This window comes from Zophobas morio, unplaced genomic scaffold (assembly GCF_036711695.1).
Source record: "Zophobas morio isolate AGI-343-1 ecotype UQ-CSIRO unplaced genomic scaffold, CSIRO_AGI_Zmor_V1 ptg000012l, whole genome shotgun sequence".
Classification (NCBI taxonomy): Eukaryota; Metazoa; Arthropoda; class Insecta; order Coleoptera; family Tenebrionidae; genus Zophobas; species Zophobas morio.
Window position 1 is genome coordinate 25,270,259 of NW_026972117.1, and position 19,937 is coordinate 25,290,195.

At 32.8% G+C, this 19,937-nt stretch overlaps 2 protein-coding genes across 2 annotated transcripts; one reads left to right on the plus strand and one right to left on the minus strand.

Annotated features, from left to right (window-relative positions):
* Positions 1-215: 215 nt before the first annotated feature.
* On the minus strand, positions 216-1,966 carry LOC135128104 (transmembrane protein 120 homolog). The gene is made up of 8 exons (XM_064054954.1): positions 1,724-1,966; positions 1,547-1,665; positions 1,297-1,467; positions 1,149-1,241; positions 876-1,093; positions 600-823; positions 394-543; positions 216-341 (listed from the first exon to the last, which is right to left on the minus strand). Exons 1-8 carry the CDS (start codon positions 1,781-1,783, stop codon positions 309-311), a joined length of 1,068 nt encoding a protein of 355 aa, XP_063911024.1. The 5' UTR covers positions 1,784-1,966; the 3' UTR covers positions 216-308.
* A 232-nt stretch (positions 1,967-2,198) lies between these two features.
* Positions 2,199-19,491, plus strand: LOC135128101 (CCR4-NOT transcription complex subunit 3). Its single transcript, XM_064054945.1, has 10 exons — positions 2,199-2,434; positions 2,997-3,229; positions 3,280-3,435; positions 3,488-3,667; positions 3,719-4,015; positions 4,701-4,938; positions 4,993-5,111; positions 5,167-5,328; positions 18,796-19,308; positions 19,360-19,491. Exons 1-10 carry the CDS (start codon positions 2,410-2,412, stop codon positions 19,456-19,458), a joined length of 2,022 nt encoding a protein of 673 aa, XP_063911015.1. The 5' UTR covers positions 2,199-2,409; the 3' UTR covers positions 19,459-19,491.
* The last annotated feature ends 446 nt before the right edge of the window (positions 19,492-19,937 follow it).

The window sequence follows — 19,937 nt, forward strand, 5'->3', positions numbered from 1 at the left end:
CAATATAAAAGTTTGATTTGAGTAACCAAAGACAAACTTTCAACAATTTATGATTACTTTTGTAGTGTTTTTATTGCTCTCAATAGCATAAATGTCCAACTCTTGCAAGTATCTAACTTACTTAACGTTAATTGATTAACTTTGAACAAACTGAAAAGCTATTTTATAAGTAAGCAAAATATTAGAAAAGCTTTTGTTAATTCATAACACATAACTTTTGCTGAGATTCAAAATTTTATTACATTATGTAAAATAAATACACCACATAAAAATTAGATACACAGATAAGTATATGTTACCTGCTTGATTTATTCTTGTTTCTTCGAGCAATTATGTTCATTCTACAAAAAGAAAACAAAGTATACCAAAAACAAACAACAATAATCAATTCACCTCTTTCACCACAAGGTTACCACTTAACCTTTGACTCATAAAACGATATTGTAATTTGACTTTTTCTTTCACTTTGTCTGGAATGACCATAATCGTGGTAGCAGTGTTACCAATGAATAAAATAAAGAACATAAAACTTAAAACAGGCACCTAGAACAAATTATTAAAGATAAAAACTACCACCACACCTAAGTATTATTACTTACGTGCCACGTAGACGTAGGGGAGTAACTTAATAAATATAAAGCATAAGCATTATAGAGTTGGATGACATATCCAAAAAATAAGAATGGTAATAAAAAGCTCAATCCTCGCCACATCCATGAATGAAATCCCTCGATTGTGATATCCATATTGTGTCTTTCACCTAGTGCTTTTAATCGATATAAAACTCCACTTTGATATCTAAATTGTAAATACTGAACGACACCTAAAATAAACATGTCAAAAAATGATAACAAACTAGTCATCTAAAAAATTACTAATATATGCGCTAAACCACATTAATTGATTTCTAAATTGTGCCCATGTAGGTGTATCTGGCCAAATTAGCAATATTCCTGCCGCTACTGTCGATAAAAAGTGATGCAACCTCCACCATCCCTTTATTCGAGACCCATTAACTTTTAAAATGCTCTCTCTGATGGTCAGTGTGCAGTAATACCACACTAACAAAAATATGAAGCTGAGTTCTAGTGGTCTAAAATACCCCATTAAAATATTAAACTTGTCTTATTGGTGTAAAGTAATCTTACCTAAAAACAACTGACAAATTTAACACCGACATCACAAACCCAATGATGCTTAATACCAGTTTAAATTTTTCATACTCATTTTTGTACCTAAATCTGAAATTTATATTGATCAGGGTATTATAGGAGACTGTTAATTTATCAAACATACTTTGCCTCCCGGTTGATTATAGAAACATTAACATTTCCTAAAATAATTTTAAGATAAATGCCATTCTGTTTAGGAAGAGTTTGTTCTATTTCATGTAAATGGGCTCTTCTTTTCATAATCCCATCATGCAAAACATCAACCTTTTCTTTACACTCTGGTTGTTTACTAAGGCTAAGTAATTCAGTTATAACAACAATATTGACTGATTACTATCAATAAAATCAATTAATGATGATAATGATACACTTACTCCTTCAGAGAATTTTCAATGATGTTAAGTCTGTAATTTTGATGTTCTATATGTTTGAGGCATTGTTTCTGGTAGGAGTCGAGTTCATCTAACTTTTCTAAGTACGTCTTATTTGCTACCTACAATAACAGTTCGATTTGATAGTTTTTGAAGACATTACATTAATAATGTTCTAACCTCCAATTCTTTAAAATCAGAACTTAATTCATCCCAGTCTTCAAATACACTGTCTTCCATTGTTAACTGTACTAAAATTTAGAAAAACCACTTGAATGGCAAATTTTCATACATAAAATACGTGTTTCTTTTCTAGATTTGTGCTTGGTTTCGGTGAAAATTTTTATTTGCCTTTGACATTCAGAATTTGACATTTACGAGCGATAAAAATCACCAAGGTGAAACTATTTTAGTGACATATGTCTGGTAACAGTGGTGGCATTGTCGCGTTATGCATTAACTTGATAAAAATGAAGCTTATCTATACATGTTTTCAACAAGCAATTGCTTTTTGTTTTCAAAACAGAGAAGTTGTGGCGAAAAAAACGGACACGTAAATGCACTTGCGTACAAAGTGCGGCTAATTTTTAAATTTTATGTTGGCAGAATTTGTTTGGTTATTTTTAGTTTCTTGGCGTTCCTATTGTGTTGGCTGTATTGACAATTCTTTGTGAAGTGAGACAGAATTGTTTTATGGTTGAGATTTTTCGAGTAACTTCCAAAGCTGGAAATATTATCTGTATATAAAGTGATTTATGTAATAAATATTTAATTATTCGAAGCGATATTATATGGCGAAGTACTTCTAAGTGTTTGGAAATAACGGTTTAGTGTCGATTTTAATTATGAACTGATTATATTCCGACATGGCTGCTACTAGAAAATTACAAGGTGAGGAAGTGAAGAGCCTATGTAACTGCATTCTAATTTACGCATAATACCTGCTAATTGGTAAAGAAACACCACAACATCTAAAATATGTTGTACAGAGGTCTACCTTTAACATGCTTGTACCTGTTTTCAAACTAGAAAAACACAATACCCCAGAAAATTTACATAAATCCTGCTTGTATTGATAGCAAGTGAAGTCCTGTTTTTATGTATTTTTATTTACATGTTATTATGTTTTTGAATAGTTGAATCGTAACCGCTTTACTTCAGTCACTTTATTTATCAAAACTGACATACAACATAGCCCTAAATTGTCAAGCTGTCACTGTGTCGATGTACTTATGAACAATATTTTTTTAATAAAATCGAAAGTTTATTCATAAAAAATGAAATTGCGAGCGTCAGATCGCCACAAACAAGTATTCCTCTGTAAATTTTAGAATCATTGTGGTAAATAAGGATGTGGTTACATATGATAACCCCCAAATATAAACATGGTCAAATGTGGATTCTAGGAAGATTTCAGTTCAAAAGTGACGATAAAAGTTGATTATGTTTTTAGGAGAAATCGATCGCTGCCTTAAAAAAGTAACAGAAGGTGTAGAAACGTTCGAGGATATTTGGCAAAAAGTTCACAATGCTACGAATAGTAACCAAAAGGAGAAATATGAAGCAGATCTCAAAAAAGAAATCAAAAAGCTCCAGAGGCTTCGAGATCAAATTAAAAGTTGGATAGCTTCAGCCGAAATCAAAGACAAAAGTGTTCTTATGGATAATAGAAAGCTAATAGAAACGGTATTTGTACACTAGATGAAGATTTCGGACGTGACAGTTGTGTGTTTCAGCAAATGGAACGATTTAAAGTTGTCGAAAGGGAAACAAAAACGAAAGCATATTCAAAAGAGGGTTTAGGAGCTGCGCAAAAACTAGATCCAGCGCAGAAGGAAAGAGAGGAAATTCAGCATTGGTTAGTGGCGTCCATTGATTTATTAAATATACAAGTGAGTTAAGTGTTTGGCCGTGGTCCCAGATATGTGTAAGAATTCTTTGTAGACGGATGCTTTTGAAAGTGAAATTGAGTCGTTACTAGCCAACAAGAAAAAGAAACTTGATAAAGATAAACAAGAAAGAATGGACGAATTAAAAGGAAGGTTAGAAAGGCACAGGTTTCACATACGAAAATTAGAAACGTTGTTACGAATGCTTGATAATATGTCTGTTGAAGTTTCTCAAGTACTGATTTACCAATTCCCCCGAACGACTTACCACGCGATTGTGTTGCAGATACGAAGGATAAAAGACAATGTTGAATATTACATAGAGTCTTCAATGGAACCTGATTTTGAGGATAATGAATTTATCTATGATGATATAATTGGGCTGGATGAAGTAGAATTATCAGGTGTCGGGCTTCCTTCATCAGCCACAACTGACAGCAACGAAACTGGCGGAACACCAACTTCTATTATTTCGGGATCATCCCCAATTGCGTCGCCGGCGTTAGGGGGACAACCTTATAACCATTCCAGTGATAGTTCAAATGAAGCTGATAAGAAAGCAATTTTCAAAGACGCTCTTAAAGTAAGTGTTATAAGTTATTATGTTGCAATTTTTACGCAGTCGTTTGCGACAATAAATTAAGCAAATAAATCACGCAAAAAAGTGAAAACTCGGTTTTTCAGTGTTGCTCAAATCATAATTTAAATTGTAAACAACTGATACAAGGTCATTGCACAAGATTGTTTTGGTTTTGCACACTTTTTGTCTTTAATTTATGTTTCCAAGTTTCAGAAATTGATAAAAATGTTCGTTGTTTGCTAAGTGTAAATTAATTCATTTGTCAATTTTGTAAATTTAATATGTATTTGAAAACTATAAAAAAAATAATAATGGTGATAATTTTTAAACATATTTTAATTCAATACAACAAGATATTACAAAAGTTCATATTAATAGTTCTAAATTTTTAAGACAATGTGATATTTTTTGCGCTTTTATTATTTCATTTTGATATCGTTATTTAGCCACGAGTTACCAATTAGCCTACTAATTGTGGTGCACTAGAAATAAATATAAACGTAGGACTCTTTTTTTTCTTATTTTTTTTTATTCTCTCTATACATATAATATGTGTTAAATTCATAGCACATTTTTTCATGCACATGACTTTAATGACTTTAAAAACATAAAATCAATTACAACATTGGTTATTTAAATAGTGAAAGAACAAGCTAAAATCCACTACAGTTCATATTTATTATTTCAGCCTGTTAAACCAACAGCGGTCCGAGCGACGTCAGCGATGAACAGCACCAACAACAATTCCATTTTGAGTTACAGTTGTAACAGTACGACGTCTACACCTAGCAGCAAACCTGTCCTAGTTAGTAGTACCCCTAGTAAACAGTCAGTAAGGGAAACATCACCAGTGGCGTCTCAGTTGAATTCAACTGGAAACTTTGCCACAGTCGCTGCAACTGCCACCACGCCGAAAGCAAACGCAAGTTAGTGAAACAAAACTTACTTTTTGAGCATTACTCAAGCGTTCTTCTCTTTAGCCAATGGGGAAACTGTTATGTCTTCTGTGATAACAAACAATAGTCAAGTTCAAGCGCAAAATAATACGGCTGTTGTTTCAAACGTGTCGTCGCATACTCAAAATTCGACGAGTGTACATGTAAGTGGGACGTTTTTGATTTCTGCATTTTCCACTTGCGTTGTTTACTGTGCAGGTTTCACAAAACTCAAATAACGTATCTCAGAAATTCAACGAACAGCATGTACAAAACAGCATCAGTCCTGAACTTAATAATAGCAGCAGAACGTCGCCGATGACTAATGCAGATGTTACACACATGCAGCAACTAATGAACGGACCAACGACGGAGAACAAGGTAGGAGGATTTTTTAATTGTCAATGGAAATATTTTTCGTGGACAATAGATGGTCACTGACAACTTATGTACGTTAAAAATAGCGTGACGGTAGACGTATCACCACCTTGCTTTATTAGATTTGAACAAAAAGTTATAAAACGTTATTTAATATTGTAGTATTGTGTATTACATTGTGCGGTAGCTACCTTCATTTTCAATCCATAGTTATATTTCAGAAACTAAATTTGATTGTAAGTCTATATTTTAGAAAACTGGTATGCTTAGCTGGAACTTAAAGATTAATAATCGAAAATAATTTACCAAATTCCATTAATTGTAATTGTTAGCAAAATCTAGCTTGGGCTTTTGGCACCGATTTATTTTAAAAGGTAAAATTGTTACAAATTTACAAATGAAAAATTTGAGTAAAGAGCGAAAATGAAAAATAAAAAAATATGAAATATAAAAACATTGCTACCGTGGGGTGATCAGGTGATTGGAACAGTACTTGCGTTTTGGCGTATTTATTTTGATGTTGTTGGTACGGCAGTTGAAGGAAGACTCCATTAGTGTATGATTTTGAAATGAAAATAAAGGTCGGTAGAAAGCGTTGGAAACAGTTGTGTCTAAAGGGTTCTTGGAAGGTATTTGAAATCTGGGAACGGATAAGTATTACTGAGAAGGGTGAACAAAAGATAGGTTTTACGACATGCAGGTTGACAAAGAGAAAGTTTCGGGGTGATACTGGGAAGTAATTAAATACAGATTATATTCAAATATACAAGTGCTATACAATTTACCAAATTAATTAATTAATACCATTAATTAATTAATTTTGTGGGACTTGCCAGCCCCCACACTACTACAAAGGTACCAATGTGTAGTCTATAATTAATGACTTTTTAACGTTTTTAATATTTTTAAATTTGTTGTACTATGAGGGACATGGAATTCTGGGCCGTCTGTTCTTGTTATTTCAAAAAATATCAATGTAAATGCACCTTTAGCGTCAATATGATTGATATTTTCGAAAAAACTGTCAAATCAACTTTGAAATATGTATATCAATTGGTTCGACATGCCAGCTGTATCAATTTTTAACAAATCTCGAGCAGTAGCTGCATGTTAATATAATTGAAACAAATTTAATAAAACTTCGACTTTGTCAAAATTTATTCAAAAAAGCCAAAAATTTCCGCAGTTCTAATTCGATTTTATGATGTGTAAAAGTTAACTTTCTTAACAATAGATTACTACTGCCGATGTTGGGACACTCATAAATAAGGATCTAACCATTATACAGTATAATGGTATCAACATAGTTAAATACTTATTTATGACTGTCTCATTACCGGCAGTAGTAATCTATTGTTAAGGAAGTTAACTTTTACATAATGGAGTACTATCGTAAAACCGAATTAGAACTGGGGAAACCATATACTAAACTCACTTGACATACACCTAGTAAAACTTTTATGACTGAAGCAGCTTAAGCCAAACCACCCTTATAATGCAAACTGGCCATTGTATAACTTAACTCACTTGACATATACGTAGTAAAACTTTCCAGCTCCATTGTGGCAACAATGGACAGTAATAATTAGAGCTGTGCGGTTGAAATTTATTTATCCCCACTATCCGTCCCATCAGGCCAGCAGTGCAGGCCGCTGCAGTCTTGCCTTCCTCGCTTCTCGCTTCCCATTGTGTATTATTTTTCATAATTCACATCAATCGTTTTATTGTCAACGAGACCGACACTTGAACATTATTAAAATTATTATTCTTATTATTTCGTGGATATGGATTTTAAAATCATCAACTGATTTTCAGTGAACATTATTTTTCGCGTAAATTTCTTCGCGATACGTAACATCGGCTGCGAGCCGCTGGTCTGCCGTAGTAGGGGTCGATTCGAAGCGTTTAAATTTCGACCGCACAGCTCTAGTAATAATCCTTGCTGTTCGGGTCCATAAAGCTTACAATAGCCAGTTTGATCCATTCAAGGGTTTCTATCTCTTCCAACCCCTCGTTAAATAGAGTCGCCTCATCACTTTAAGAAACTTTTTGACTAAAGTTATAAATCATAACGACAAATAATTCCGTTGGATTTAAGTACTTTACCACAGTGAGTAGCTTAGGCTAAATACCTCCCTCTGATAACGTTAATGCACCCCATCCTTTTATACCTGGTTTATTTGTATACTAAAATAAAATGAAATAATGAAAAATGCCACTTCACGGGTGGGAACTAAAATCATTAAGGTGCCTTGGCAGTGAGATCGGAAATGCACTCGAGTGTTAGAGTGTTACCATGGCCGACTAGTATAAAGATTATGGCCTGTCTAAAGGACTGCCAAAGGTACCATACGTGCTGCCATCTATTAATAATTCAAAAACGACAAAAGAATTATTAACACTTTTTGAAAGGCACAAAGGCATTCATACCGAAACAAACCACCATTACACGTTTTGAAGTCCCATAATGTCAAGTCAAATTAAAATTTTGCTAAATTATTAGGTGTAATTATTAATAGATGGCAACACGTATCGTACCTCTTGAACAGGCCATAATCTTTATACTAGTCGGCCATGGTGTTACTAATTTGTACCACAGTATAGATATCAATCAGTAGAGACAACTCACTATTTTTACTGACCCGTTTTCATGGGTGGTCGTTTGTCTTGTGACCGTATGAGGGCGCGCAACGCAAGGTACTTCTCTTTCTTACACATTGGGACATTGAACTGCGGTACTTTGGTTATCTAGTGACTTTAATGTAAAATATTTGAAATTTGGCAGTTTAGTTGCATTGGTTTTGATGTTTTAAGGCTGATCTTCCGGTGTAATTATTGCAGTTAAGCAGTTAAGTGTAATTTTCACAGACATTTTAAAAAGCGTTGTTCACGTTTTCATAGGACCATTGTTTACTGTTTAATTTTTTTGTAAAAAAAATAAATGTACATATATTAGCGTTTTCTAATAACGTTGAATTTTACAACCATTTACAGCCATTATGAAAAAGAAGTTAATAAAATAAAATTTCAACACGGCATCTCTGTTATAGGGCACTTAATTAATTATTTATTATAATAGATTGTTGATTGATTGATTCTAAGATCAACTAGTTACAAAATGTTATTGTTATTACACTATTTTTAAGTCTTTTCCAAAAATTCATTTCATTCACATAGAAATATTTTGGGCAACGACCACCGATGACGGCTTAAAATTCGGGTCAGAAAGATCAAAGGCGCCGACACGAGTTGTCCATACTGATTGATGTCTATACTGTGTTTGTACTATAGATTCTGCAACCCTCTATACTTTATGCTTCTACCTGCATCTTTTCGCTTGTGGATTATGTTCAGTGGGAGGGTTTGTAAGTAGATTTGAAGATAAGATTTCCCAGAAATTTGTCTGTGCGAAATTTCGCAATAACGAGACGGACAGTAGTACAATAGTAAGAGATATTTACAACTTAAAGTTGTCGCGTGCCGGTAATCCGCAGATATTAGAAAGCAGAATAATCCAGGTCCGGAGAGAGACCATCGTTACTCACGAACGAAAATGGCCATAATTTTATGAGTACAACAACCTGCTAAATATTCTCCTACACATTCGTGTGAACTGGTGTTGGCCGTAAATATTTTTACCATTGTACTACTGTCCGTCTTTTTATTGTCAATAAAATTTTATAGGGTAGAATGAAATTTCCAAAATTATACAAAATAGCATATATTTTGTCCAGTAATGTGCAACTGACCTTGTACTTAAAAATACTACTTGTGGTTTGTTTTTAATTTGATTTTGTTAAATTTATCTATTTTGCAGTAAGAATTTTTTTTTCAACAGTCTGTGTCACACTATAATCGCGGGCCGAATAACAACATTTTACTTCAATTATTACGTTGTTCCCAATAATTCCATTGGATAAAGAAGCCAAAAATCTTGCAATTAATTTGTATTTTCAAAACGCTTGACGAGTTGACTAACTTTAAACTAACACAAATAAATAAGAACAGAAAATATAATCCCTTTGTAAGCTTTGCAGGTACAAAGGGTTGTAATTATTGTTTCATTGCTACTAGTTAACAAGAGAATCCTCATAATAGGACTGTTTACTAATAATACGTTTATCCGAACTATCTGCAGTTGAGTACCTGGCGATATAAATTTCTTATTTTATTTTTCATGAACAGGTCTATGATCAAATAAATCTAAAACGTTTAACCGCTACCGCGAGATCGAAAAAGAATTTAATCAAAGTTGTCCATGCACGACAAGCGGTTTGTCGTAATTTAAACTTTTTTATCAAATGTCAAATTGACAGTTTAAAATTAGAATTATAACACCTACTTTTAAAACACATAAAATGAATCAAAATCACCATTTTCCAATTTTGTCCCATTTTTACTTCCCGAGCGTAAGCAAAGGAAGTATTGTAATCGAGTCCGTCGGCCGACTCTCTACTTTTACGTTTTCTCGATCTTTCATGACCCCTAGAAGACGAAGAAATAGGTCTCCCATTTCCGTCTGTCTGTCCGTCTGTCCGTCTGCCGTCCCGGATTTTTATTAGACAGATAATCTCCGAAAGTACTCGACCGATTGTTGTGAAATTTTGTACTTATATTAAGAATATCATGTAGAACGCTAACCAAAATTTGTCTAATCATCCCCACCACTAATGCGATGACGTCACTTCAAAATTGTACATAGTAAATGGGTTTTCAATTGTATAAAATAACATAGTCCTACACATGTAGTTTACAACTCTGAATCGACTTTTCACCCGAAACGTCCAGATTTTTGGAAAAAAAATCAAAATTATAAAACAACATTTTGAAATTTAATTTTTAATCTGCTAACCAGAATGCTTTGAAATGTTGCAGATGTTTTAAGGCTATAAAGAGCATCATAAATCTTTAGTCAAAAAATATTTGCTTATCCCCTCCAAAAACTTGATGACGTCAGCTCAAAAGTTTGTGGAATAAATCATATCTAAAATGTACAAAATATGATGAGTCTGTACTTGTGATCTATCACTCCATTCATATTTTTTGGATTTGCATATACAGGGTGACTCAAAAAAATTAATGAATGCGTAAATATATTTTATTGATTTAATCAGGAACTACAAAACCGAATGCTCTGAAATCTTGCAGATGTTTTAAGGTCATAAAGAGCATAATAAATGTTTAGTCAAAATATATTTGCTTATCCCCTCCAAAAACTTGATGACGTCAGCTCGAAAGTTTGCCGAATAAATCATATCTAAAATGTACAAAATATGATGAGCCTGTACTTGTCATTTATCACTCCATTCATATTTTTTGGATTTGCATATACAGAGTGACTCAAAAAAATTAATGAATGCGTAAATATATTTTATTGATTTAATCAGGAACTACAAAACGGAATGCTCTGACATCTTGCACATGTTTTAAGGTTATAAAGAGCATAATAAATGTTTAGTCAAAATATATTTGCTTATCCCCTCCAAAAACTTGATGACGTCAGCTCGAAAATTTGCCGAATAAATCATATCTAAAATGTACAAAATATGATCAGTCTGTACTTGTGATCTATCACTCCATTCATATTTTTTGGATTTGCATATACAGGGTGATTCAAGAAAATAAATGAAAGCGTAAATTTATTTTACTAATTTACTCAGGAACTACAAAACCGAATGCTTCGAAATCTTGAAGATATTTTAAAATGATCATAAGCATGGTAAATTTTTGATCAAAACGTATTTGGTCGTCGTCCCTAAAAAATTTATGACGTCACCACAAAATTTTGCTGAATAAATCCTATCTAAAATGTACAAAATATGGTGAGTCTCTTCTTGTGATTTATCATTCCATTAAAATTTTTTCGATTTGCATATACAGGGTGACTCAAAAAAATTAATGAATGCGTAAATTTATTTTATTGATTTAATCAGGAACTACAAAACCGAATGCTTTGAAATATTGCAGATGTTTTAAGGTTATAAAGAGCATAATAAATTTTTAGTCAAAATATATTTGGTTATCTTCTACAAAAAACTGATGACGTCAGCTCAAAAGTTTGCCGAATAAATCGTATCTAAAATGTACAAAATATGATGAGTCTGTACTTGTGATTTATCATTCCATTCATATTTTTGGATTTGCATATGCAGGGTGACTCAAAAAAATTAATGAAGGCGTGAATTTATTTTATCGATTTAATCAGGAATTACAAAACCGAATGCTTTGAAATCTTGGGAATATTTTAAAGTTATTATAAGCATGGTAAACTTTTGTTCAAAATGTATTTGTTCATCCCTCCTAAAAAAATTGATGACGTCACCCTTAAATTTTGCTGAATAAATCCTATCTAAAATGCAAAAAATATGATGAGTTTGTACTTGTGATGTATCATTCCATTCATATTTTTTAGATTTTCTTAAGAGGTGGTTCAAAAAAATTAATGAAGTCAATTTATTTTATTGATTAAATTAAAGGCAACACTTATTATTAGTATTACACCCCAACCAACCCAATTTGGTAGACACAAAATTTGTTAAAGGAAAAACTCGGTTGAAACATAAGGGTAGTACGCTTATTTACATCGACTTTAACATTACAGACTTGCATTTGTTTTATGCGCTCACTTGGTTCCGCGAATGTAGAACAGACATGTTTATAATCAACCAATTGTGAATTTCACCGTCAAGAATTAAAATAAAACCCAATGTTTTATATAATAAGCGGAAGTCGAAGCAATAAAACCGATGGTCGTTTTGTTTACAGTTTCTCTGTTTGACTCTCACGTATGCTGTTACGCTTGTCATCTTAAATTAAGAATGTTTATACATAAACGATTTTCAGTTGCCCCTCATATTACTAGACAACGGATTTGTGTCGGGCTACGTCACGATTATGGGAGGGGACGTGCTGGATCGCCGGGTGATAGATAATCACTAAATTTAATCGGTACTAATTCCATAAATATAATTAACGATTTATTAATCAAACGGCTAAGTAAATGAGAACGGGAATTAACAGCAGAGTGCAACGAAACAGCGTTATTCTAATCTCAAATAAACGAAGTGCAGTCCGCAACCGCAATGAATTCGCATCCCGTACGAGCCGTACCGAGTTTGGCCTTGCCTAGCCCGACAGAAATCCGCTCTCTAGATATTACACACCGGCGCCGTATACGTGAGTAAATTGTTTCGTTATTTTATTGATTATAAGAAATCAATATTCAAAACGACCCAATTCATTTTCCCGAAAATTTGGGAATACAATAATTTTATTCTTAGTATTACACTACATCTATCCCAACTGATATACGTGTCCTTGCAAAAATGTTGATGACGTCATCACAATTTTTTTTAAATTCCCACTACAAAAATGTAATGAGAAAAAAAACACAATAGGCATGCAGTCGTCAAGTTTCCGACAGCGAGGGAAGTACTGTCTAAACTCTTTAGACCAATTTTTTTAATTTGGGATTTATACAAAAAATTGATGAATTGAACGAAAACGAAAAGAATAGCCGGCGAGTGTAAAATATATTCTATTTAATGGTTTTTTGAAATTTTTAAAACGGTCAACATTAACGATCATATTTCGTTCTAAGTTTTAAACGTTTTTTGGATTTTTTTAAATAATGAAAGGTTTTTTTTCAAAAATATGGGAATAGCGGGGTAGTGGGTAAAAAACTGTATCGGAAACAATGGCCATATTTTTACTTCCCGGGCGTAAGCAAAGGAAGTATTGTAATCGAGTCCGTCGGTTGACTCTCTACTTTTACGTTTTCTCGATCTTTCATGACCCCTAGAAGACGAAGAAATAGGTCTCCCATTTCCGTCTGTCTGCCGTCCCGGATTTTTATTAGACAGATAATCTCCGAAAGTACTGGACCGATTGTTGTGAAATTTTGTAGCTATATTAGAAATATCATGTAGATGGTAAAACGCTAACCAAAATTTGTCTAATCATCCCCACCACAAATGTGATGACGTAACTTCAAAATTGTACATAGTAAATGGGTTTTAAATTGTATAAAATAATATAGTCCTAAACATGTAGTTTACGACTCCGAATTGAGTTTTTACCCGAAACGTCCAGATTTTTGGAAAAAAAATCAAAATTATAAAACAACATTTTGCAATTTAATTTTGAATCTGCTAATCCGAATGTTTTGAAATGTTGCAGATGTTTTAAGGCCATAAAGAGCATCATAAATCTTTACTCAAAATATATTTGGTTATCCCCTCCAAAAACTTGATGACGTCAGCTCAAAAGTTTGCCAAATAAATCCTATGTAAAATGTACAAAATATGATGAGTCTGTGCTTGTGATATATCACTCCATTCATATTTTTTGGATTTGCATATACAGGGTGACTTAAAAAAAAATAATGAATGCGTAAATTTATTTTACTGATTTACTCAGGAACTACAAAACTGAATGCTTTGAAATCTTGAAGGTGTTTTAAAGTTATAAGCATGGTAAGTTTTTGATCAAAATGTATTTGCTCATCCCCCCTAAAAAATTTATGACGTCACCACAAAATTTTGCCGAATAAGTCCTATCTAAAATGTACAAAATATGATGAGTCTTTTCTTGTGATTTATCATTCCATTCATAGTTTTTGCATATACAGGGTGACCCAAAAAATTAATGAATTGGTAAATGTATTTTATTGATTTAATCAGGAACTCCAGAACCGAATGTTTTGAAATCTTGCAAATGTTTTAAGGTTATAAAGAGCATAATAAATTTTTAGTCAAAATATATTTGGTTATCTTCTACAAAAAACTGATGACGTCAGCTCAAAAGTTTGCCGAATAAATCCTATCTAGAATATACAAAATATGATGAGTCTGTACTTGCAATTTATCATTCCATTCATATTTTTTGAATTTGCATATACCGGGTGACTCAAAAAAAATAATGAAATCTACTGCGAAAAAAAGCATAATAGACATGCAGTCGTCACGTTTCCGACAGCGAGGGAAGTACTGTCTAAACTCTTTAGACCAATTTTTTTCATCTGTTAAAATAACAAAGAAAAAACGTTTGAAAATTTGTGGCTTTGGCGGCTTTGATGCCAAGGCGCCTTAAATCAGTTGGTGTAACATTAATATTCCCAGTCAACATAGTTCAAAATACATCATTAAGAAAATATATACATAGTTTGTTATATCTATTTAAACGAACTATACGAATTTTGCGTTATAAAAGAAGCTTTAGCATTAGCTGTACGTGATGGACAAGATAAATCTGTTCTGGATAACTGGACGGCAATTTTTAAGGCCAATCCCAATTTAAAAATTTCGTTACAATTTTCCAGATCATGTTATCAATACCTACAGATAAATCCTGGAACAATAACGGAAACAGACTTTTACTGGAACATGAAAAAGCTGAGCTTCAAATTAAAATTATACGTGTCAAGAATTCTACAATTTTATTCTGTTAACGTCGAAGAAATCAAATTAAACTTGTAACTTTTTTACCAAAGAAAGAATTTATTTTTAAAATATTGTTTGTACTAATTAATATGTTGCAATTCTAAGAAAAATGAATAAATTAATTTATACTAATTTATAACACCAGCATTTCGAAAATTCCGCCTTTTGTATCATGTTTTCTCGCTAAATACAAATCTTCGGTTGGCAACCCTGGTCGTTTAGTCATTCTAAAGACTTATTAGAATTTACTTTCTAATCCCATAAAATCGTTTTATTGCCCTGTCCTTGAATTTTCCCAAAATTGTGGGATTATTACTCTAAATGAATACCAGAAACCTCCCAGCAAGATATGAGGGTTAAATTGCACGCATATTTAATGACGCTTTTAGACTCTTTAAATACATCCTAGTCATTGATCCCCATTATCTCACCATGGAGATGGTTGGTGACAACCCTAAATTTTTACACCATAATTCACTTCATTTTCATCAAATTCCTTAAATACATTTTGGAGATTCGCAGTGGCGACTCATGAGCTTTTGAAATAGGGGGGCACAATTTGATTGATGAATTAAGTATGAAGATATAAAGCAGACTATTACCAATTAATAGATGAAATTGTGTGACGGAAATAAACACAAAACTACATTCAATAAAAGTAGAAAAGTATTTGTCACGTTTCAAACGCGATCCGATTCCAGCCAGTTACAGCGCTAGAGGCGGGGTTTCCATGGCAACGTCGTAAACAAGACGTCTAAGTGAGTCATCGTTTGGTCTCGGTCTCAGGGATGGGATTTTGTTTCTACCGACACGATATGAAGCGATAACAAAGTGATTAATGACAAGGACGGAAATATAAATTTCAGATGCGAGAGAAAAAGACGACCACATTTTATCGGTACCGATATTTTATCGTTACAGGGGTGGGATTTTGTTTCTACCGATACGATACGAAGCGATAAATGACAAGGACGAAAATATAAATTTCAGATGCGAAAGGAAAAGAGGACCACATTTTATCGGTACCGATAACATGTGGTCGTCTTTTTCTTTCGCATCTGAAATTTATATTTTCGTCCTTGCCATTTAAGACGAAAATATAAATTTCAGATGAGAAAGAAAAAGACGACCACATTTTATCGGTACCGATATTTTATCGTTATAGAAACAAAATCCCACCCCAGAAACAAAATCCCACCCCTGGGGTCTCAGCTTACAACATCTTTGGATGTTAGTTTTGATAGTTAATTTTAACCGCTTAACTATGCGTATGAGGAAATACAAAACAAAGTTGATAGATATAAATGATTACCTTTACATCTTTGTGCTTTCGATTTGTCTTCGTGTATGTCTTAGATCCTCGCTGTTTCTCGGTAGCGTTGATTGCGAGTCACTGGATCACTAGATTACCAAACCACTCCCAGCACTGATTTTATGATCCGTTAGATCATAAATGGGTGACCTAATTTGATGGTCGTTTTGCATGAAGGACCAGTTCACAACCAAAAAAATGTTTTGTCACAATGGAGGACTTGATTTCAAACTAACACTATAGCGTCAGTAAAACGCGTACTTGTCCTAGGAAGGTTTATTTTCGACTATTTAGTATTATTTAGAATAAGAAACAAAATAATGGGGTGGGTGAGAAGGTGGAGCCTAATGCACCCTTCTTCTTCGGTTTGTCTGGAGTGGGTGCATTAACGTTATCAGAGGGAGGTATTTAGCCTACTTGCTGTGGTAAACTAAGGTACTTAAATCCGACGGGTTTCTTTGTCGTTATGATTTATAACTTTAGTCAAAGTTTCTGAAAGTGGTGAGGCGACTGTACTTGATTAAACAAACATTTATAATCATTCTTTATTGTCTTTTGTACTTACGCCCCTTGAAACATGTCAAAATTGCGACAACAATTTTTGTTTGAATTTTCATATCGTGCAAATTTTTTGCAGCTGATTGTTACTGTCGAAGTGTATTGTAAAATTTAAAATGATAATCATAACATTATAAATACAAATATTACATAATTACATAAAATATACACCACTGTAGTTACATATCAAAACATAGTTTTCTTTTACAGAAAGTTTTATTGTAAATTTAAGTTTTCTTTGAAAATGGATATGATTTATACTAGTAAATGCGTTATAGTAAACTATGATGAAGTATGGCTTTTCTTTGCTTCTCTTCGTATTATCGAAACTAGAAATTTTGCAACTTTTATTTATAACACATCTATTATTAAAACTTTTGGATTCTAATACAGTACCGTCCATAGAAGTATTTAGACACCACTGTGTACTTTTTTTTTGGTTAAGTCATAGTCGAAGCGAAAAATTATATCACATCAATTTTAGCTCGAATTTTGAAAGAAAAATTATGTTCAAAATTTACAAAAGTTTTTATTGAACCATCAAAACCAGGGGACTAAATTTTGATAGACGAATAAAATTAAAAATAATACTGAGACAGGATAATAATGGTTTGCGTTACAATCACCACACCATCTATTATGTAAGTTCAATTAGATACTTGAATTATGCATCACTAAAGTTTCTGCAATACTGAGTAGTTTGAGACTACTCATTCTTTTGAAAAGTGTTAACATATGTTTGATACACGGCGTAAATCAGCAATCAACCTTTCAGAAATCGATAGAGTACACAATGTCGTATCAAACACTAAAGCGTATTTTTCAAAATCTGCTGATTTCATAAAAACTTGGGTGCAGTGAAGTTATTTTGTATCACTCACAATCACGATTATTTATTTTGCCCATAAACAATCCTACATAAGTAAATGATAAAAAAATTACACTTCGCTTCTTTGATACAGGAATTTACTTTTTTAAATTGGCATTACAACTGCAGTTTACGATAAGGCTTTGTCGTGAATTTTGTTGCTATTCACCCTAGTATAATCCTACGCAATTTAATGTATTTACACCTCGTGAAACAAATATGTGTGTGAACGTTGTTTGTGATTTAGACGTACACTTCATTACCTTGATATGCAAGTGACTATAGTAACATTAAATTTGACCCCTACTGTCATTAAAGTCAACACTCCTATAATTCGTCTAAAACTAAATTAATATTAATGTAATCAAATGCTAACCTCAAAATAAAAATACGTCTACATGTCTCGTTGAATCTGCTTGTTTGTATAACGTGTCAAAGTAGCTGTTTCATTTGATCTATCGTAGATACACTCGTGTTGTACTTGATTTAATGTTAACATTATAAAACGGTAAAAATATAACGTCATAGAACGTAAAAAAACACAAATGTCGAAGAAGCGTACCATTCTACGACTGAAAACCACTTTATATTAAATTAATCTCATGAAATATAGTAATAATGATAATTTTTTTGTACGAGTTCCTTTACTAGATAGAAAAATCGTGCTTCCTTAAAATATGACTGCAAAACTATTTAGTAATAAATAATTTCATGAATCATGAGTTCGTTATATGGAAGTTCCACTGTATTTTTTGTTTGTAAAAGAAACGTGCTTCCTAAGATTGTTTTTATGAATCAAATGTGGGATTGTAAGCTGGAAACAAAACATTTTCAATTATGTGTGATACGTATTTTTTTCGAAAACTGGAGTTAAAACAAAAAATGTAAGATTTTTCTTTAAAAAAATAATTTCGATACTTGCAAACTACTACTACTAAGATTTTAAAATACTTCTCTGAGTTCGTTGTAGATACCAGTTCGTGCTAAAAACCACAATACAATATTTTTTGCAACGGCGATAAATTTAGTTTCTTTGTCTGAATGATTAACACATTTAATTTTGACCATCCGTCCGCACTTTGTCAATGTAGCAATTTCTGTTGAATCAATTTTATTAATCACATTAATTTTTAAACTGACGTAATGATTTAAATATGTTAAAATATTGTGGAAACAAGTGTTTTTGTTGTGCTATTTTTAAATGTCACGAAAATCATTTTAACCGAATTTTTAAAAATTTGCTGGTGTGTGACTAGCTCGTTCCAAACGAGAAAATAATGTTTTACTTTTAGATTACAGATGGAATGTCTTCACTAAAAACAATGGCCCAACAAGTGATTGATCGAGCTGGACTTGAAAGCAATCAAGTAATTTTAGAACCGAACAAAATACACAACCAAGAAAAGTCTGACGCTCATATTCCACCCTTACTGGGTGTTGCCCCTCTTGGCACAGTCCCACTACAGAAAGAGCATCAGGCGCAGTTTCAATTAATGGAAGCGGCGTATTACCATATGCCACATCCATCAGATTCTGAAAAAGTAAGAACTTACTTGCCGAGGAATTCATATCCTACACCATCATACTATATACAAACACCACTACCACATTCCGATACGGTGGAATTTTATCAACGTTTGGCGAACGAAACATTATTTTTTGTTTTTTATTATATGGAGGGCACAAAAGCTCAATATTTGGCCGCTAAAGCGCTTAAAAAGCAAAGTTGGAGGTTTCATACGAAGTACATGATGTGGTTTCAGAGGCACGAAGAACCCAAGATTATTAATGAAGAATATGAACAGGTAGGTGCACTGGAAACTAACAATGACGATTTTTAATTTTATGTTTCTTAGGGAACATACATTTACTTCGATTATGAAAAATGGGGCCAACGAAAAAAAGAGGGATTTACCTTTGAATATAAGTACTTAGAGGATAGAGACCTGAACTGAATAAAGTATTTAAAAAAAATCGTGTATGTATTTTTATTTTACAATAATTTGGGCAGTACTTTGTTCTTAGTGATGTAAAGTGCGGCAGGTACCTAATTGGTGTTTCTTTTAAATACAAAAAAATAGAAAATTAATAGATATTAATTTAAAAGAAGCACGATTTATTGCTGCCAAAAAAATACGCAAGAGGACGAAGAGGTAGAAACCCTGCAACTGTAGAATAAGTTTTTGAGATGGCAGTGCTTATTGTTGCAGAAACAATAGAAGCTAGGCTACCTAAAACTGTGTTGATTGACTTTTGGGTTGCCTAGTTTGGATCCAGAAAACTTTCCTTGCTTGTAACATAGTAGCCCCTCTTTCAACTGTCGATAAACACAAATTGCATGAACTTTATGCAGCATTTATAACGATCGTTAAATAATAAAACATCAGAAACGCTCATGGAAATTTTAGTCAACCCCAACACGAAAACGATTTTA